We start from the raw sequence: 21,459 nt of genomic DNA, 5'->3' as shown, positions 1-21,459 counted from the left end.
ATGCTAGGAGGGTCCACCTTTCTGCTCCTGGTGCCTCCTGGCGGCAGGCATGTGATCGCGGTCAGCTGATCAAACCTCAGTCCTGGACTTGGACTGCAGAGCGGGCCAGGAGGGGGACTGTGAGGCCACTCGTCACTGGTGGAGGCCGTGCCCTTTGCCCTTCATGCTATGTGATGGTAGCTGTGTTGCTGTCACTTCATCTCTGGAGCCCCCCTGGTTCTTGGTTGTTTTCTGAGCCTTGTTTAGGCTTTTTATTGGAGCTGTGAGCTCCTGCTATCATTTCAGTAGATCCCTGTGTGCTTAAATAAGCAGTGCAAGTTGGCAAGTTGTTGCCTGCAGTTGGGATCTCTAGATGATTCAGTAATTGGCATTAGACAGTTGGTCTTATAGGAATCACGTCTCCAGAGAACTGTGGGATTGGGGATGAGTTATCTGACTGAGTGGGATTAGGCACAGAGTCCAAGTAGGAAATCCAGCTGTCTCTGGCAGGCAATTGTGAAGTAGCTACCCCATCCAGTCACATGAATTCACGTTGCACAATTTACAGCAAGGTTCTGGGGACCAGAATATGAACTAGTCAGGATGGTGGGGTGGCTGCTCCTGCCTGCAGCGGAAAGTTTAAAGCAAGTAAACAACACATTCAAGTCTCCAAACCAACCTGCTGAACCTAAAGAACATCATTTCTTATAGGTAGTGTGTGTGTGTGTGTGTGTGTGTGTGTGTGTGCGCGCGCGCGAGCGCTCGCTCATTCAGTCATGTCTGACTCGTCCAACTCTTTGCGACCCCCCAATGGACTGTAGCCCACCAGGCTCCTCTGTTCATGGGCTTCTCCAGGCAAGAATGCTGGAGTGGGTTGCCATTTCCTCCTCCAGGGGATCTTCCCGACCCAGGAATTGAACCCGGGTCTCCTGCATTGCAGGCTGATTCTTTACTGTCTGAGCCACCATGAACATTATTGAACATTACTGAAGTATAATTTACTTTGCAGGGTTATTAAGAGGATAAAATAAGTTGATATAGAAAGCGCTTTGTAAACTGTAAAGTACTGTTTCTTTTTTTTTTGGTTTGGGAAGAGCACTGAACAGGAAGTAAAACAAAAATCAATCAATCAATCTGAGAATAGCCCAGAAGACATTAGCTAAACCTAAAAGGAATAGTCTTGGAAATAAGAATTTCTAGTATTTTAAAATATGAGTGTTATCTGCTGGTCAAGCATTCATCGATTATCCTACAGGGAAAAACTGTAAGCAGTGCTGTAAACAAGACTATCTGCTTTGAAGAGCTTACGAAGGAGTTAATCATCTAGGTGCACTTCAGGACATTTGTGTTATTACAGACAGAAACTTAGAAAATGGGAGATATTGAAGGACCCATGAAAGTACCATAAACCAATTTAAAATGCATATGGATTAGCGCATTTTTCAATTTATTTGCAAGGATGGCTTCATGACTATGGCACATCATTGGTTAATCTCATACTGCATTAAATATATAGCTTAAAATGATTTTTTACAAGTGAAAACAAAATTCTGTGGTCACTGAATTCAACTTTTATTGAGGATATAATGAGGAATCAAACTTTCCCTGTCCTTAAGGGACTCATTTGCAAGTAGGGGAACAAATTTTACAAGACAAGGAAAGATGCTGGGAGAGCAGTGCCCGCAGAGACCTGGGGGAGCCCTGCAAGGACCAGGGGGATGGCGGTGGGGGAGGGAGTAGAAATGTTTGGAAGCCACATGGAGAAAGCAGAAGCTTTGCCTTGGCTGAGACTTGAAAGTTTCAGTGCAGGGAGGTAGGGAGGAAGGCCCAGTGGAACATTGCGTGCAGACAGGAGGCAGGAAAGGATGTGTTGTTTCAGGAACCATGGATATTAGTGTAAGGCAGTAGGAAATGGATTACTTTTCACAGAAATAAGGAATGAATATTGACTCTATAAGCACTAATTAATTTACATCATGATTGGCTGTCTACTCAGTGTTTACATTTCTTTAGGAACTATTTGTATTCTTTTTTTTCCAGTGTCATGGAAATATTATAATTGATGAAACATATTAGGAAAAATGTAAACATATTCATTAAAGTGCTTCTCTCTTAAGGATTTTGCAGCTACTGAAAGCTTTGACTACCACTAACAGTTTAACACCACTAACACCTTGATGAAACAAAGCATTACCCGAGTAGAGGAGAATTATAAAGGTTTGAAACGTCCATAGTTTTCCGATCAGTGACTGACTCATCATAATTTTCAACAGTTATGCCTTCAAAATCTTTGAGAAAGGTCAGAAATCCATTGTGCAGATGAAGAAACTGAAGCAAACAGGATTCTTCTTGGTCTCAATGTGAGAGACCAGAGTACATCAGGGAGATTATTGCTTTTGATTGTACCAAGTTTCTCAGACCGGTAAGTTTCCATTTGTTTTGTAAATCCCAAAGTGGAAGGTGTTTTGAGATTTCTTCTTCTGTCTACTGGAAATACGTCACGTGATCTTCATAAAGTGCTCAGAGTGCTTAGTACTCTAAGAAGCTAGAGCAGGGACTCGTTCTCTGAGAGTTTAGAAGAAAGGACGGGCAGCATTGATTATTCATGAAGTCCTGATCATGGAGCTAGTTTAGATCCTTCAGAAGTCAGAGCATATGATATGTGCATTCGGATTTTTTTTTTTAATCACAGTTAATCATCTGTCCGAAGTGTCTTCGCTGGATTCTTCTTGTATAAGAAGGACATAGCTTTCTGCATTCCTGCTGACGTACCTGACAACACTGCCAAGCAAATGAGACATTTAAAAACCTGTGATTAAGGCACTACATAAATAATCTGTGTTCTATCTTTTCTCTTGTTACATGATTTTTTAATAAATTATGCAAAGAAGGAGGGTACTGGTTATTTTGAATCTAGCAGACTTTTATGCATAGATTTCTGAAAATATTAATAAAAAAACTACATGAGTTCTACCTCTTCCAGATTCCTAAGATGTCCATCTCCCACTATCTACTCTATGTAGTCCCCGTAAAATATTATAAGCTATTAGTGAAGTTCATGTTTCATGCCTATAACTGAAACTTGGACAGAAGACATCTGGATATAATTAAAATAGCAGGTAATTTTAATTTTAAAAATATTGAACAGATTTAAAAAATAAAACTGAGAAGACCATCTGCATTTACATTAGAAGCATTATTAAAAGGATAACAACCTTTTATCTCTCTACACTAGTTTTTCCAATTATAAAAGTAATATGTGTACACAACAGAATATTTCTAAATACAATGAAGAATAAAATTTAAATGAGCCATTATTCTGCTTCCCATATAATACAGTTCTTATAAAAGTCATTTTTCACCATATGGATGCACCATCATTTATTTAACCAATTCCTATCGTCAACCATTCTGGCCATTAAAATATTTTGTCATAAATGAACTTTTCATATATAAATTTTTGACATTGCTAATCATTTCCTTAGGGTAAGATTCTAAATGGAATCACTGGTTCAAATGCCATGAACTTTTTGGGGAAAACTTTTGATACATGTTCACAAATTGCTTTCCAAAAATGATAATGCCAGATAACACTACTCCCAGCAAAGAACAAGGTTGCTGGTCTCATTAAGTGCTCACTGGCTCAGCATGGAGTTTCAGTATTGCCAATTCAACAGGTGAATAGCCTCCTTCTAAAAAGGTACCTGGTAAGAATAGCTTTTCATCACAGTTACAGACTAGTAAATACTACTCTCATCCAGCCTCTACAGATCTAAGTATTAGTGTTCCACTGAGAGAGACGTGCTGAGGTCCTACTCAGAATAAGGTGCCTGCCCACCCTTGAAGGAGTTAAGAGCCTGTGCGGACAAGCTCTGTTCTCCCTCCCTCACGGCCACAGCCCACGGTGCTCAGGGGGGCAAAGATCCCAGGCCCTGTGCCCCACCTTACACCCCCCTTTCCTGTTCTCAGGCGCGTGAGACGGGCAGGCCCAGCAGAGGCCTGTTGAAGGGTTCTTGGCTCAAAGCTTGGGCCCCACAGAACATGTCAATATACTTGCTCTTGCGTTTTCACAACCACTTACCTAGATGGCTTACACTTTTTGTTCATTGAAAGGCAGGGAAGGAAACACATTATTTCTCACAAGTCTGTGCTTCTGGTCCTTTTATTCTATGTACTGTTCATAAATAGAATTCTGTACTTTGCATTTATTTGGATATTTACATTTAAAAAGGAAATCATTAAATAAGCCAACTCTCGGAAAGGAATGAATTCTTAATATCCAGTGCATTCTATCTGCTCTTGTCATTTACCCAAGAATCTGTATTAAAGTGTATCTTCTAAAAAAAAAAAAAAAAAAAAAAAAGTATATCTTCTCAGAGCAATCTTTGACCTTCAGGGGATAATATACTATAGGAAATCATAGTTTGAATATATATATGTATATGTGAATATATATATTTTTAGAATATACACGTGAATATATATAGTATATGTATGTATATTGAATATACATATTGATATATATTCTTAGACAATAATTTCCTCAGTTGTTCATTTATAGGTAAGGGGTAGCTTCTCAGAGTCTCTGTCTAATCCAGTCTTTCTTCCTCCTAGTCCTGGAAGGCCATGCCATTATCTCTTTCTTCCTAAGTCTCCAAAATTGACAGATGTCATCGTGTCTAAAAGTTCTTGAGAAAAATACATTCTGAGGCAAAACTTCAACAGATCTATGTTACTGTATTGGTGAAGTCAGGGAATTCACTCAATCCATCTAGCCTTTGATAAAAGGATAAAAAAAGAATAATTACATACCATAGACTGATGGCTGGAATTAGTAATAAAACAGCGGAGAGCAGAAAGACGAAGCCTTTGTACCAAGCAACAGTGGCTGAATAAATTCCATTGAAAGTAGAAACTGCAGTGATTCCGCCAAGTGTTTCTAAGAAAGCAAGACAAGCAAACATGGTGCCTGTTTGGGGTCAGGGTGTGGAGGGAAAGAGAGAAAAGGCTGAGTTACAAAACAACAAACAAAATAACACGGAAAACTGCAAACATGGGGGCGCTGCCCGGTGAAGGAGGCAGTCACCCATTTTGTGGGTGAGGAAATTGAGGTCAAGAGTTCTCCTTGGACCTAACGAGAGAGGAGCTTGAATCAGTACTTCCAGGATCCACGGGGCAAAGCTAAAAAGCACTGGCCGCTTAGGCGTGTGGAATCAGCTGTGTGTCTGCCCCGACCACAGCCTTAGACACAGAACCACCTGCCCCTGAGGTTCCAGGCTCCCCCTGCCACTCTTGGTCCCTGGGCTAATCTGTGACACAGCTGTGGGGCAGGATGGCTCTCTGTGGGCAACATCCAGGTCAGGTCAGATCTGGCAAGAGTGACAGGCAAGGCACAGAGATATAATCTTATCTTATATGCCTGCGTGCTAAGTTGCTACAGTCATGTCCGACTCTTTGGGACCCTATGGACCGTGGCTCTCCCGGCTCCTCTGTCCATGGGATTCTCCATGCAAGAATACTGGAGTGGGTTGCCATGCCCTCCTCCAGGGGATCTTCCCAACCCAGGGATCTTAACGTCTCCTGCACTGGCAAGCGGGTTCTTTACCACTAGCGCCACCTGGGAAGCCCTTGGGAATCTTATCATACATTCTGCAATTTGAATTTGATCCCTTCCTCTAGAGTAACAAAAAAATCAGTTACTTCAGTTTCCTGTTTGACTGGTCCAGTAACTACGTCACTGCCCTATGCTCTAGTAAAGGTTATGTCACAGGCTGATATTAAGTGATTCTCTAAAACATACTTTTCTGTCTTAACCTGCTTACAACTGTCCCCTCGGAGGGGACTCTGCTGTCCTTCCTTCTTGCTACACCCCGGGCATGGGAAAGGGCAGGCGTCGGAGCATTGCTCAAGAAGCCTGAAAATGACTTTGGGGTCAGCTCAAGCTCACAGTCAGAGAAATGGTCCTTATTCCACAAGTTTTGAGTCCTGTCTGGAATCCAAGACCATGTTGACTGAAGAGTTAAACTGAAGAGTTAACCCCCCAAAAGACAGTTGAGCATCTTGACGCACTTTTCTTCCTCTTGGTCAAATTTTGCATCACTAAGAACGCCATGGTTGTTCTCAGCCCCCAGCTTCAGTGGTATAAGCTCCTACAGTTTCTGCAGATCCTTCTTTCTTCTTTAAGCTGCTGTGTTTGTTCCCTACTTTGCCGAGTTTCCTTTTCCATGATAAACTGTAATGCACTTTCCTTATAGACAGTGCTAATTATGTGAATGATTGTGCTTAATTGGACTGATAAGGAAGGAAAAAGCAAGCTTGAGGATCACCTTTAACAGCTGGATTACAGTTTATGTGTCTAGCCTCTTGCTTTCCCCACGTTCTTGCTCTTTTAGACTGTGTATTGATTTTTGTCTCTTTAAATCTTCACTCTATTGTACACATTCTGGTTGGTGTGTGTGTGAAGTCGCTTCAGTAGTGTCCTACTCTTTGCAGACCTATGGATTGTAGCCCGTCAGGCTTCTCTCCATGGGATTTTCCAGGCAAGAGTACTAGAGTGGGTTGCCATTTCTTTCCTTCTCCAACATATTCTCGTATATTGCTTCAGAGTCTTCATTGAATAACAGGACATATGTTCATAAAATAAACCTCTCGCTGCAGAACGCTAGGTTATCAGAGATGTGTCTTCTTTTGACCACAGTGAAAGTTCTGCCCATGTCAAGTGCACATTTGCTTTGTTCACTGCTGTGTCCCCAGGGTCTAGCCGTGCTGGCAGATGGTAGACATTTAATACATACTTGTCAAGTGATTGAATAAAAGCTTCATTCAAGGGCACTATTATCCATCATCATGTAGCAAGCATATGGGCTTGGTGCCTCCATGATAATACAGGATTACACAGAATATTATGATATTAATGATAATACAGGAAGTCAGTTTAATTGGAAACAAGGTCTCCTAGTTATCTAACTACGGCATTGTTTCATTTTATTTCTGATTCCGTGCTAAAGCCAGGGACGGTGCCATGGTGCTAATCCTATTTACACGGTGGCTTGAGTCTTTTCTTGTCGGAAACTCGGTCAGGCTGTGCAAACAACAACCCTCTCATGAAATAGCTCTAACTTCTTGCTGCATCTCCCTGAGTAGTACAACTTGTTTAATAGTTACCAAAGAAAAATTGATTAAATAAAAGCACAATGGAGTTTATTTTCTAAACTTTAAAAAAATCCAATAGATGTCAAAACTCAAGTCTGTCTGTTTTTACTGGGTCCCATATATTAAAGTGGCTCATCTGGTTAAGAATCCGCCTGCAACATGGGAGACCTGGGTTCGATCCCTGGGTTGGGAAGATCCCCTGGAGAAGGGTAAGGCTACCCATTCCAGTATTCTGGCCTGGAGAGTTCCATGGACTATATAGTCCATGGGGTCACAAGAAGTCGGACACGACTGAGTGTCTTTCACTTTCACTTTCATGTATTAATAGAATTTTAAGGAGTACACAGATGACAAACTAAGAAGGAGTCCAGGGTGCTCTAGCGATGAATTTCATAGCCGTATGGAGCACAGAGATTTCAAAATAATTAGCAAAAGTCAGTTTCCTCCTCCTTTTTACATAAGGTATTATAATAGAGATAGGGAGAAGCACCTGAAAAACTCTGTAACACTTCCCTTCTCAGATTATTTTAAGGTGCCTAATGTTTTCACAAAAACATCCATTTTTAGAAGTAATGAAGGATGGAGGTACATTCACTTTTATACATTTCAGTACCACCAGAAGGATTTCTTCATTTGCAGTTAAGAACAAAATGACTCTACTATCCTGGAGCAATGGAATCACAATGGAATTGACAAAGTTATTTCAACTCAGAATAAAACATGCCAAAATGCAAACTACACATTTTGAAATGTCACTGTATTTAATAATGTGAAACCACTTCTTAAAAGAGTTGATAAGTAAACCAAACTAAACTAAAGCAAAGTAAATAATACATGCTGACAAGTCTATTGTAGTTCTAAGTCAAAGCACGATGATATTTCTTTTTGTTTCCTGAACAGCTTTATTGAGATATAATTCACATAATATAAAACTCACCCTTTTAAATTGTACAGTTCAGTGGTTCTTCCTATGTTCACAGAAACTGGGCAACCATCACCACCGTCTAATTTTAGGATATTTTCATCTCCCCACAAGACTCTTTGTGCCCATTAATGGTCACTCCCTTTTCTCTAGTCCCTGGGGAAGCACTGGTCGAATTTCTGACTCCATGAATTTGCCTATTCTGGAAATTTTGTGTAAAATGGAATCATATTTATATAATAAATAATATGTGACCTTTTGTGACCAGCTTCTTTCATTTAGCATAATCATTTCAAGGTTCATTCCTGTTGTAGTGTGTATCATGACTTCATTTCTTTTTATTGTGAAATCATATTCTGTGGAACAGACACACCTTATTCTGCTTACGTATTCACCAGTTCATGGGCATTTGCATTGTTTGTGCTTCTTGGCTATTATAAATAATCCTGCTATGAACATTTGTGTGCAAGATTTTGTGTGGACATGTGTTTTCATTTCTCTTCAGTGTATACCTGGGAATGGAATTGCTGAGTCATATGGTAACTCTATTTAACTTTATCAGGAGCTATCAAACTGTTTTGTTAAATGGCCGCATCATTTTAGATGATTTTCTCACCAGCAGTGCATGAGGGTTCCAGCTTCTCCACATCCTCATCAACACTTCTTATGGTCTGTCTTTTTCATTTCACCCATCCCAATAGGTCTCAGTGTGGTTCCGATTTGCATTTCCCGGATGGCTAAAGATGTTGATCATTTTTCATGTGTTTGTTAGCCATTTATACATCTTCTCTGTAGATGTTAGTTCAAATTCTTTGCCCATTTCTTAATTGGATCGTCTTTTTATTGCTGAGTTTTAGTATATTTTGGACACAAGCTCCTTATCAGACATATGATTTGCAAGTATCAATATATTTTCCCATTCAGTGAGCTGTCCTTTCACCTTCCCCCCCTTTTTTTCCCTCCCTCTCTCTTTCCTTTTTATTTTTTAAAGTATGGAAGTATGGTAAAACATTTACAGGAGACTTGGACCATACAGAGCAAAGTTACATATTCTTTTCACTTTCTTGATGGTGAAGGCATGCAAGTTTTTAATCTGGATAAAGTCTAATTTATCTGTTTTGTTGTTGTTGTACTTTTGGTGTTGTATCTAAGAAACCATTACATAATTCAAGGAAGGAGCTAGGTTTTTACATACTGTAATTCTTATATTCCTAAGTGATTTTCCAATTATTCTGCATCACACAATCAACAAACATCTGTGTGAATATACAGCTACATCTTACGCGTGGAAAAGAATTGAGAAATATATTTTAAAATTTGTTGAATTATTCAATCTTCTGCAGTGGGGCAGGGCATGTCTAGAGCAAGCCCTCCACAGCACAAGGCCCTGGGCAGGGACTCCCTTGCCTGAATATCAGCTCTTCCTAACACAGACCTTATTACCCGATTCAAAAGGAGTTCTGTGCAGAAAAAAGTTTGAGAATATTCTGAAGAATCAAACACTGATTGTACACAGCTATGAGGTGGTACAGATTATAAAGTCATTCTGTTCCTTAAGCAAGTTAGACTCACCTTGCTCAGTAGAACGCACCACTTTTGATATCATGGACCGTAGAACAGAGAGCGGCATGACAGTGAAGAGGAACGGCAGCCTGACTGTGAGAGGAAGAGATAACAATTAACTGGCTCGATCTGAAAACTCAGGGTCAGTTTTAAGCCTGAAACACTTTCCCTCTAAATAGTTCATTTTCTCTAAGCATCCTGATTCATTGCTTCTAATGACTGAATTAATTAATGGAAGAATTCTGTTTAATAAAGGAAGATAGACAATGGACAGGTCAGTTTAAGATGAGTTTACTTTCTGCAGATGTAGAAAACTTAGGGTTCCTGGGGGTAAGGGAAGAGAGGAAGGATGAATTGGGCGATTGGGACTGACACATACACAGTACTAGATATAAAATAGATAACTAATAAGGACCTACTATAGGGCATAGGGAACTCTACTCAACACTCTGTAACGGCCTATATGGGAAAAGAATCTAAAAAAGAGTGGGTATATGTATGTATTTGTGTCACAGATTCACTTTGCTGCACCCCTGAAACTAACACAATACTGTAAATCAATTATACCCCAATACAATTTTTACAAAATTATATAAAAAATTAATTTGCTCTCAAATCCTTACTCTAGTGCAGAGAACAAGAGTTTATGGAAGTCATTGGTCCAGGTCTGTATAATCTGCTGCTGGAAATTGATATGTTTCCCTGGTTATTACAGTAACTTCATGTTTAGCAGGTTGTGACTGTTAATAAGTTTTTTGTTTGTTTTCTGTTTCTGCTCTTTCAGACCTGGCGGTTTTAGTGCTAGCATTCTTTCATTGTATGATCTACTCTTTGGCAAGCTGGTTCCTTATCTTTTCAGTTGTTCATCTTTGTGGCTGAAAAATTTCAGGAACACAAATTGCCTCTGTTCTTAAATTCTGACCCTTAGGAGTCAGTGGCGTTTTTCATTATAAGATAAAACAGTGAGATATTACATTTGCAGATCACTGTAAAGTTCTCACATATATTAACTGACTTTGGCCTTGGCACTTCCAAGGGAGATGGGGAGAGGGACCTGTCCTTTTCTGAACTCTTGGCATTGTGCTAAGTGATTTACAGTCATCTCTTCTAATATTTGTGACAATCCTCTGAATCAAGCACCACGATGCCCATTTTAGAGATAAAAAAAAATAAGGGCTTAGAGCAGTTCAGTAACTAGCCTAAGATCACCTGGCTCTGCAGATGGAAATTAAACTCAGTTCTGCTTCATCATCCTGCCTCCTTGCAGGGTAGCAAGAGCTTAATACTGCCTTTGTCGAAAAAGGCTAAATGGACCTTTCCTGAGGTCTCACTTTACAGATCCTTCAACCTTTGCAAGGGCAGTATTTTTCACTCAAGCCTTACAAAAACCACTGATGGGGTGCAGGTAGTTAAGGAAACAGTCCAGCTTGCCAGAAAGTGATTCATCAAAAGTCAATTCATGAAATGACCAATTTGCTGAAATTTCAATTTGCAAAGTCTCCTTGAATACATCCAGACGAGATCGGGCACGTTCAGGGTGGTATGGTCATAGGCTTGAATATATTCAATGAATATTTTTCTTATAAATCTTTTGAGCATCCTTTACATAATAGTCTTATTTTTTTTAATCTAAAGTAGCCTTCTTAGTAGAAGAAATAGTTAAGTTGGTGAATGTTATATTGAAGAACTGATTCACAAGAAGTTTCCTCAAGACAATTATTGGGCAAATATGCAAATTTAGAAAATTGTGGTTATTAAAAAAGTTTTTTTTTTTAAGTCAGTTGTTTTTCAGCTTCTGGAAAATTTGTTTTTAACAAATTACCTTTGATTAAACTAGAATACATTAAATAGATAATTTTATATTAAAGTTTCTCAACCATCAGACTGCATTCATTTTATATAAATATCAAATACGAAATTCTAGGATACACTTGTAACTTACCTAAAAACATCATCAATGTTGTTCTGGCAAAAGCAGTCATAGCCATGCCCACCATGGTGGTAAAAGTTCCTATGAAGGCCATGTGAATGTCTTCCATACAATAAGAAAAAAGCCATATTCCTAGGAAACTGGTGAAAAAAGTGACACTACCCAAAGCTGATCCATAACCTATTAAAACTTCATCCCAGCAGAGCGGCGAATCCAATTCATAAAGGACAAAAATTGGGGAAACACCAACGGTCACGAAAAAGTAAGTGATCATCGTGAAAAGCAACAAACCGCACAAAGACCGTTGCGCACCAGAAGCATTTTTAAAAAGCATGTACGTTCGGTTAAATAGGTTTTTAAAGGCTTCAGTCCACGATACAGAAATATTCTGAGATGAAGACTCTTTCATTGAATCCTCAAGAAAAAGTAAAATATAAATCAAGTTCACAGAAAGAGCCACGGTAACAATTAAAAAGGACCACACAAAACCTAACCCTCTAATAAAATAGCCAGAAGACAATCCTGTTAATCCACTAACAACTCCAAACAGGAAGTCAATTATGGCGATTCGAATTGTTCTTTGTTTCTTTTCTTTACATTGATCAACTATGTAGGCAAAAGAGGCTCCCAGAAGTGTGGTGTAATTGCCAAAAAGTGCAACAATGAAGGTAGATGCAATCAGAAGTTGGATTGGAAGGGCAAAATAGGAGAGCAGACAGAGCCAAGCACTGTTTGCAAGAGCGCCGATAGAAGACAAAATCAGAGGGAATTTCCTTCCTCCGTGGTCACTGTGCGACAGAAACACGAACGTAGACACGAGACCGGGAATTAACCCACTTATGTCCATTTGCAGGTTAAAAAGAGACACTTTTTTCTGGACCTCCTGCAAAGAAAAAGAAGACAAAGTGTTTACAGAGGTTTTTACAATGTGCCTGAAAATATTTTGGTATAGACTTTTCTTGAAAAGTCAAGCAAGAGCTGGTAAGTCAGAGATGGGGAATTTATAGTGCATGAGTTTTTTGTTTTTGTTTTTTAAAAATATTTATTTGTTTGGTTGCCCTGGGTCTTAGTTGTGGCAAGCTGAATCTTTGATCTTTGTTGCACCACGTGAATTCTTAGTTGCAGGTCCCCCAGCATTGGGCAAGAAGTCTCAGCCACTGGACCACCAGGGAAGCTCTCAACTTAAATCTTTATCCAGCTCACAATGCAAAGATCAAGAGCTGATATAATCATCAGGGCTCAGTCATAATGTTCAAGCACCACAGTGGAGACATTGACCCATAAAAATAAAATGTGTGTATTGGTGTATGTCTGACTCACATCAAGGATCCACAGAGCCCAAGGCCTCATGGACTGGCCGTGTAATGACTTCTCTTTCTTCTGTGGACTTCCCTGATAGCTCAGTTGGTAAAGAATCTGCCTGCAATGCAGGAGACCCCAGTTCAATTCCTTGGTTGGGAAGATCCACTGGAGAAGGGATGGGCTACCCACTCCAGCATTCTCGGGCTTCCCTTGTGGCTCAGCTGGCAAAGAATCCGCCTGCAATACGGGACGCCTGGGTGCAATCCCTGGGTTGGGAAGATCCCTTGGAGAAGAGAAAGGCTACCGACTCCAATATTTTGGCTTGGAGAATTCCATGGACTGTACAGTCCATGGGGTCACAAAGAGTCGGATACAACTGAGCAAATTTCATTTTCTTTCACTTTCTTCTGTGGACAGTTCGCACTAAGAGATCGCGTTCTAAAGGAAAAAGGATACCTTTTCCCATGATACATCTTTCTGTCTACTCTAAGGGAATGAATATCACATGTACGTGTCATATCTGACAGACTTTTATTTAGGTAGAGCTCGGTTGTCCTTTTTACATGTGTCTCCACATGTATTCCTTTATTTACTAAAAATTAAGATAAAACCCAAAGAAGAGTTCTGTATTGACTAAAGATGGTAGTGTGCCATAAACTAAGGAGTGAGATAAACTCTGCTTTCCTGAAGCCTGACACAACTATGAGCACACAGATTGGTGGACAACAACCATCATTGCACTAGTTATTTAATGTAAAGAACTTGGGGTGATTTAAAAGCATTGTCTTCTTGCCTCTTCTCTGTATTTTCCAAACTTTATATTAAGGCTGGGTGCCATTTTTATAATGGTGATGACTAAACTCAGTTTAAAGGCTTTCCACATGGCACTAGTGGTAAAGAACCCGCTTGTCATTATGTCTCATTGGCAAGGCATAGTCAGAAACAGGTTCAGTCCCTGGGTCAGGAAGATCCCCTGGAGGAAGGCATGGCAACCCACTCCAGTATTCTTGTGTGGAGAATCCCATGGACAGAGGAGCCTGGCGGGCTACAGTCCATGGGGTTGCAAAGAGTTGGACACAACTGAAGTGTTTTAGCACACATGCAAACTCATTTAAAAAAATTTATTCATGTCATATTTAGAAGGCATCCTAAAAACCTGATGAACCACAAAAATATCAAATACTGAATTAATTTTTAAATAGTGAGCCTATTTTTATTTTTATATATTTATACAATTCAAGCCATTCTTTATTGCCAAAACTTGAGTCATCTTTGCTTCGAACCTCTCCCTTTGTCCATGTCCCCCAGCGAGGTCTATCCTGCCCGCCCCTCCTCCCTGCATGTCTTTCTCATGCCTTTAGCTTCTTGATGGTCCCATAGTTGCCATGTGAACAACTCCCATTGGTTTTCCTCTCCACTACTCTGGCATCTCACGGTCTCTTTACTCAGTTCACGTGTGACACCAGTCTTATCACTGTGCAGATCACAGACCCGGACGCTGGGCACCTCTCCCAGAGCACACTGTCGGTGTGTCTCTCACCTCTCAAAGCTGCAGTGTCTCCCCAGCCTGGTTGAGAAAGTCCACGCTCCTTAGCCTGGTACCTGAGGTCCCCGAGATGTGGCCTGGCCTCACTCCTCTGCATCATGCCCACTCACTCCCAGTACAGTCTATGTTCCAGGCACTGTCCACAGTCAGTCCTGCTTGGAGTTCCCCGAAATTCCCAAACCCATGTCATCACTCCTCCTTCTGAAGTTTCTCACACGACAGTTATCATCCCCTAGCTGTACTTTCTGTGTAATGTTCAACAGCTTGAGCTCTGGAGTCAGAGGAACCTGGATTCCATGCAGTCAGTTCTGTACACAGCAGTTTGGGGTGATCTTTATGGCTGATTTGAGTTGTAGTATACAACATTGTAAAAAACAAAAAATAAAAAAAATTTTTTAATTAAACAGAAGGACAGAAGACAGTCCTGTTAATCCACTGACAATCCCAAACAGGAAGTCAATTATGGCAATTCAAATCGTTCTTTGTAAAAAAAAAAAAAAAATCGTTCTTTGTTACTTTTCTTAATGTTGATCAACTATGTAGGCAAAAGGGACTCCCGGAAGTGTGGTGTAATTGCTAAAAAATGCACCAATGAAGGTAGACGCACATCAGCTCACGTCACTCCTCTCATCATGAGCAGCTCATGTCACAGTCCCTCAATGACTTTCCTTCCATTGGAGTAAATGCAAACTCCTTTCGGGTGGTGGTGGGGGGTGGGGGACGTCCCCCCAGCACAGATTCTGCAAACCTCCAGGCTACTAGCTGTTCTCTCCGCTCGGCCGATCAGCACACAGCTTACTTCCTTAATTCAGAACCACCTCCTCAGAGAGGCCTTCCCTGACCATCACTCCAACTAAAGCAATCCCACTGACCCCCACCCAAGGCTCCAGCCCCTCATCCTGCTGTTTTTCTCCCTAGAGACTCACCACTCCTTGACAGGACATGATATGTTACTCTATGCGTGCATTATATGACCTCCCTACTGCAACTTAAGCTCCCAGGGCAGCTGTGGAACCTTGTTCTTTCACCACAGTATCACCAGCTCCAAGAACAGTGCTTCCAAGTGCTCAACAGACAGATGGATGACATGAATGAACCAGCAAGTAAAACAGGTGTCTGTAACTTGCTGTGTGTGAACCTGACCAAATGACTTAACTCCAGAGTTTCTTCATCTGAAGAGAGGGAATGTCAGCAGTCCCGATCTCGCAGGCTGCCAGGAAACTTAAAATTAAATATGAGGTGCTCCACACAGGGCCCTCGTACAGTCAGTGCTAAATCACTCTTGCCTGTTTTATGTCTATATTAGGATAAATTTATTGAGCACATCTTGGTACCTCCTACAGACATTGGAGCCATCAAGTATTTATTGAATAAACACACAAGTGAAACAGTTATCTTTTAATCAACTCCTCAACAAGATGTTCCAGTTTGGGGTTCTCCTCCCATTTCCACGCCTCCTCCTATGTCCTGTTCTCCTCTCCTTTCTATCCACTGTCATTCCAGCCCAGTCTTTTACACAGACTGCTCTCATCTGCAACCCATGTTTTGAAATGCAGATTTTAACAAAGCAAACTCAAAGCATCTGTCAACCATAAATGTTGAGACAGAAGAAATTTTTGTGTGTCTTAAACTCTGGAGAATTATATGTCATATAAGGGTAGATGATAGAAATAAGAGTGAAAAAAATGCTATTTGCTATATAAGATGGAACAGAATAACAATGTACTGAGACAAGAGACTAAGGAAAGTACTATCAGTTTTAAGGAAGTCACAATTTCATAGGCTAAAATGCATACATTAATTTCAATTGAGTAGAAAATATTTCTTATCTGCTGGTAACAAGAGACTGTGTTAATAAAAGGTTTATAAAAAAATTCCTGAACAAGAATGACTTCAGGATCTGCTGGGTAACCTGAAGTTGTTCCCTCCCAGTTTAGAGGTTTGTCTCTTATTTTTAGGGGTACAAGAGCAGTCCACAAACCTCTCAACTTGCATGTGGCCAGAACACACCCAGGGAGCTGGGCATTGAGACAGCCACTCAGGAAACGGGCAACATGTGTTCTTGGATTTAAAGGGGGGGGGGAATATTCTCTGAAAAGCTGAACAGGGCCAGGGCGGGGGCCAGAAGGAAGTGCTCTACGGTCCTAAGGAGCAGGTGGTGAGGAGGTTGCCACACCCCATCCCAGTTGTGGGCGGGCTGGTATCCAGTTCCTCAATTTGAGAAAAAGCACCTGAAGCTCCTGTGCGCTGCCTGTAAACCAAGGCATCCAGGGCAGTGGGCTCTCCTGACTATTAATTCAATGAAACCACAGTCAGTCAGTGAAAAAGTTTGGCAAAAATCTTCAAAATGAGACCCCTGCTCTGGGCAGCGAGGGGCTTTCAGCAGCTGGCCCAGGTGGGAAGTGGGGCCAGTACTAATGACCACACAGTCACAGAGATCACTGAGGCAGCCAGACCAAGGCCCCTCTCCCCTCAGCTGGAGGGCGAGGGCAGCAGACTTTTCAGACATTCGAGTCCTCTCCTCCTCCATCCCCCACTCTGCTCCCAGGGCTCTGGTGAAGGAACACACAGAATCAAATGCAGAGATTGATGAGCCTCTGGAAACTTCTCACTCCCTGGCAACGACATCCATGTAACAGGAAACATTCTTTTTTGTTTGTTTGTTGGCCTTGGCATGTGGAACTTCCCTGACCAGGGATAGAACCCATGAGCCCCACAGTGAAAAACACAGAATCTTAACCACTGGACCGCCAGGGAAGTCCAAAGAAACATTCTTGAAGGGAGACAAAAACCGAGAGACAGACCCCTGGCCCTTCTGTTTTTATGACTTCCTTCGAGGCCAGAAATTTGATATCTACATGGCTGTTTGGAAATAATCTGTCCTTTTGGGTGCAGGTGACCCAGAGTCCCTTGATGGTTTTTTCCTCTTTTGATTGGGGAGGCTGCACCACTCTTTTGCCTCTCTTTCCAAGCAGAAGAGTTCAAAGCTCCTAAGTGTGGTTGTTTCTCAGGCATTGTTGCTGGAGGGGCGGGGAATTTCCCAATCTGACTGCTCTCTCCTTTGCATTTGGACATTGGCAGACTCTGTAAAGAACTGCCTAAGGGGGAAGGACATTGGCAGTGTCCCTCCTGGGGGTGGGGGGGGGTGGATGGGGAGGACAGGCTCTGTGCTATCTGGCGGGACATTTTCATTGCCCTCAGAGCACAAGTGGGTGCTGTCCACCCCCCCCCCCACCCCCATACACAAGCTCCTCAGCGTTTGGGGGGTCAAAGCTGATTTGATAACACCAAATGGTGGATGGCACATGCCACCCATACCCCATGAAGGACACTGGCCCGGGACCCACAGTCTTCAGGGATGGGCTACATTCTGGGATCACTGAAAACTGGGTCAGGTGGGCAGTGGAAAAAGGCAGGGGGAGGGGTTAAGGGAAAGGTAGGACCCATGTTTCACTCCTCCTGTGTCCACTGAGCACTCATTCCAGCCTGCCCTGCCCGACTTTCAGGCTTTCTGTGGGGAAGGAGGAAAGAGACAGCCACAGAGGAGAGGAGACTGCCCTGAAATCTTCTGAGAGAAAGGAGAAGAGCCAGCATCACAGGAGAAGAAAGGGCTTTTAAGGAGAAGAGGCAGATGAAAGATGTCAGGGAGCTTCAAACAGAAAGAGAACTGAATAGAGGCTCGTGGTTTGGGACTTTGGGGTTTTAGGGTGACCCTTCAGAGATCAATGTATGATGACAGCAGTATCCTCCTTCCTTTAAAACCCCACTGCACATTCCTCTTTTAAAACACTTGAGGGCTATTTTCATGTCTTACCTCCTGGAATGCAAAAATCGGGCTGCTTTTGTTCATCGCACACTCAGAAGTATTGCTCTCAAGTGCAATGCTGTAGTTGCCTGTTTCCTCCCATATTCTCCTGTATACATATTGTGTCGTCAGTGGGCTGTTCAGAGTCAGAGCGAATACACTAAGGCACATGACAGGTTCTACAAATGGAATCTTCATCTTGCTTGGATAGAGAGCTGGAGTTCTATTAAAGAGAAAAGGAGAGAATCAGTTGCACTTTTATTGGAGAGGCTAGGTTTTCAACGATGGGGAAGTTAGGGGCATTTTGTGGAGTAAACAAGCATACTAGGGAACAGAAAGCAGGAAGCACTTCCGAAGAAAATAACTTTTCCTGGTACCCAGTAAACCTGAGACTGTCATACTTCTCATTTTTAAGAGTTGGACCTTTAAGGACTGCTGCTGCTGCTGCTCAGTCGATTCAGTCATGTGTGACCCTGTGCGACCCCATAGATGGCAGCCCACCAGGCTCCCCGTCCCTGGGATTCTCCAGGCAAGAACACTGGAGTGGGTTGCCATTTCCTTCTCCCTTTAAGGACTCAAGATCATTAACTTGCACCTTTAAGAGCTCAAGGGACCTTTAAGGACCATTAACTATGTTAGTCACTCAGTCGTGTCCGACTCTTTGGGACCCCATGGACTGTAGCCCTCCAGGTTCCTCTGTCCCTGGGATTTCCCAGGCAAGAGTACTGGAGTGGGTTGCCATTCCCTGCTCCAGGGGATCTTCTTGACCTAGGGATTGAACCTGGGTCTCCTGTATCTACAGGAAGATTCTTTACCATCTGAGCCACCAGGAAACCCAAGGACTCTAAGAAGATTCTTTAAAATAGTCCTAATAAGTTGTCTCCCACTTGGGCGATCCAGTGATCACACTATAACTCCCACGTTGTATACTGCCAGCTGGTTTTCATAAAGGAAACAGTGAGGTTGCTTTTGGGACACGACAGTTACGCAATTGTTTATTATTGCTTTGGCTGCTGGTGAACAGCGGGCAGGAAGGGGGCCTTCAACGAAGCAGCTCGCAGTCGTAATAAGGGGTTGTTTCTTTTGTTTAACTCACCCCACGGTCACGGTCTTCCTGCCAGGCTGCTGGGCGCGGGTCTGACCATGGTCGGGGCCCGGAGTCTTGGGGGGCTGTCTCCTTTTGCGGGGGCCTGCCTGCAGCCCCTCCTGGGCAGCAGGTGCGCACGGAGGCTGGGCCTGCGCCGCCGCGCTGGGTGGGAAGGGGAATGAAAGTCCGTTGAATTCGACCAAACGCACCTGTTCGGGAAACCTCAAGTCCTTATTTTAAAGCAAACCACGAAAGCGCCCTTCCGCGTCCAGAGCGACAAGCGCGACAGTCCACCGCTCAGCCCTCGCTCGGCTCCGGCGCGGCCCTGCCTGCGATCTCGGTCCGGCGGGTCCCGGGGCCCGCGCGGGGCAGTCGTTTCTGCGCCCCCGGCCGGCTGTCCCTGGGTCCCCAGCCCGGCCTGCGCGCGCGGTGACTCAGCGGCGCCGTCCGCCCCGGGGACGCACCTCTGGGGTGCTGGTCCCCTCCTCACCCCCGCCGCCGGGGCGGGCACTGTCCTGCTTTCCTGCGATTGGGCCCCCTGGCCAGCGCCCCCGCGGCGATTGGTCCACTCCGACGCCACTCTCGAGCGCCCGCCCCCAGAGGCCCGCCCACCCCCGAGGATCCCTCTCCACCCCGCGCAGACAAGTTCAAGGACTGTGGATAGAGAGCATTTCTGGGACCGAATAGCGCTTATCACGGGAGCACACAGGAGATCTGTTGCAGAAGTGATATTCTGGGGTGCACCCACCCCCCAGCCGCCCCGTGGGCTGGGCAAGTGCCCTGGTAAACGCGGAAGAGGGGCACCGGGCGTCCGTGGAGGGTGCAGGAGAGAGAGTTCTCCTAGCAGAGTTAGCTTAGTCGAGAGTGTGGTTGCTGACTCTTCCTGGTGGTAGGACCTTGAGCTAATTATTTCATCTCTGTGAGCTTCCATTTATCTGCCAAGCGGACAGAACAGTCTCACAGAATCGTATTGCTGAAACCCTAGAGTTGGACACAGAGCATAACCCTGGAGCAAAGCGGGGATTGCACTTTCCCTCCAGCGAACCGCCAGGAACACCCCTGAAGATGAACGAGCTGGATTTACTACTTGTAAGGGGGAGGGATGCATACGCAGGGGACCAGGGGGGATCCAAAGCTGTATTTTCCATGACAGAGGTCTCCAGGAAAGAAGTGTTCTGGAATGGAGGGAGAACCAGGGTAAACCGTTTGGGCGACCCGGATCAACCTATATTTAAAACCAGACTCACAAAATAGCTTGACTCATAGACCATAGAAACCCTCTAGTCTAGGCTCCTGACTTTACCCCTAAGAAAACTGAAATTAGAGTAACTGTGTTATTTGTCAACGACAAATTGGCACTTGCCGTCCACCTCTACAAGGATTGAATCATCCGTTACTGCAGCTTCTGACCTTCAACACCTCCTGAAGGAGTTCAAGGTGGAGAGAAATGAGGCACTCTGTGCTGGGGGTGGGAGTGGCTACTGGCAAGACAGGTCTTCAGATAGTTAGTTATTTTCAGAAGACTTTATGAGCCCAATTCTTATATCTCCTCATATCTAGAAAAGGACTAAAATCCATGATGACTGTGCCTCATGACTAGCAGAAGTGTTCTGGGGAAATATGTGCTCAATTGCCTGTGCATGCATGCATGCTCAGTCGCTTCAGTTGAGTCTGACTCTTTGTGACCCCACGGACTGTAGCCTGACAAGCTCCTCTGTCCGTGGGATTCTCCAGGCAAAAATGCTGGAGTGGGTTGCCTTTCCCTTCTCCAGGGGAATCTTTCCCACCCAGGGATGGAACCTCAAATTACACATACACTGTCCTTCCTCCCTACCTCTTTGAAGCATTTTCTCAGAGATGTCTGAGGTGCTGCCTCCTAGGCTGTAGTCCTCATTTTGCCCCCAATAAAACTTAACTCGAAACTCTCACATTGTGCTTTTTTTTTTTTGAAGTCGACATATTCTTCCTGGAACATATTAGTTGCCGTCTTCTAGTCATCTGCTCAGAGAGATAAGAAAAGGACTCTAGTTGGAATCCAGGCCCTACTACTGCTCCTCTTTCTTCCTTCATTTTCCTGATAGAAAATGAGTAGTGTTTCTAAGGGCGGGGGAGTGGTTCAGAAGGCAATTTGGAAGTTAAAGAAGGAGATCTTATTTTCTTTTTAAAAATTTAT

General features: G+C 43.2%; 1 protein-coding gene across 2 annotated transcripts; it reads right to left on the bottom strand.

The window, feature by feature from the left end:
• Nucleotides 1–1,405: 1,405 nt before the first annotated feature.
• On the bottom strand, nucleotides 1,406–19,728 carry SLC46A3 (solute carrier family 46 member 3). 2 transcript variants are annotated; one of them, XM_061133855.1, is made up of 6 exons: nucleotides 19,296–19,728; nucleotides 18,209–18,422; nucleotides 11,559–12,429; nucleotides 9,626–9,709; nucleotides 4,792–4,948; nucleotides 1,406–2,760 (listed from the first exon to the last, which is right to left on the bottom strand). In XM_061133855.1, exons 2-6 carry the CDS (start codon nucleotides 18,395–18,397, stop codon nucleotides 2,676–2,678), a joined length of 1,386 nt encoding a protein of 461 aa, XP_060989838.1. In that variant the 5' UTR covers nucleotides 18,398–18,422; nucleotides 19,296–19,728; the 3' UTR covers nucleotides 1,406–2,675. The 2 variants fall into 2 exon arrangements, with proteins under 2 accessions (XP_060989838.1, XP_060989839.1); XM_061133856.1 differs by having other exon boundaries at nucleotides 19,496–19,728.
• Between the last annotated feature and the right edge of the window lie 1,731 nt (nucleotides 19,729–21,459).

The sequence above is a fragment of the Dama dama genome, chromosome 30 (genome assembly GCF_033118175.1).
Source record: "Dama dama isolate Ldn47 chromosome 30, ASM3311817v1, whole genome shotgun sequence".
In the NCBI taxonomy this organism is placed as follows: domain Eukaryota; kingdom Metazoa; phylum Chordata; class Mammalia; order Artiodactyla; family Cervidae; genus Dama; species Dama dama.
The sequence above is the reverse complement of the archived record's forward strand: the minus strand, read 5'-3'. Positions and strand labels throughout refer to the sequence as shown.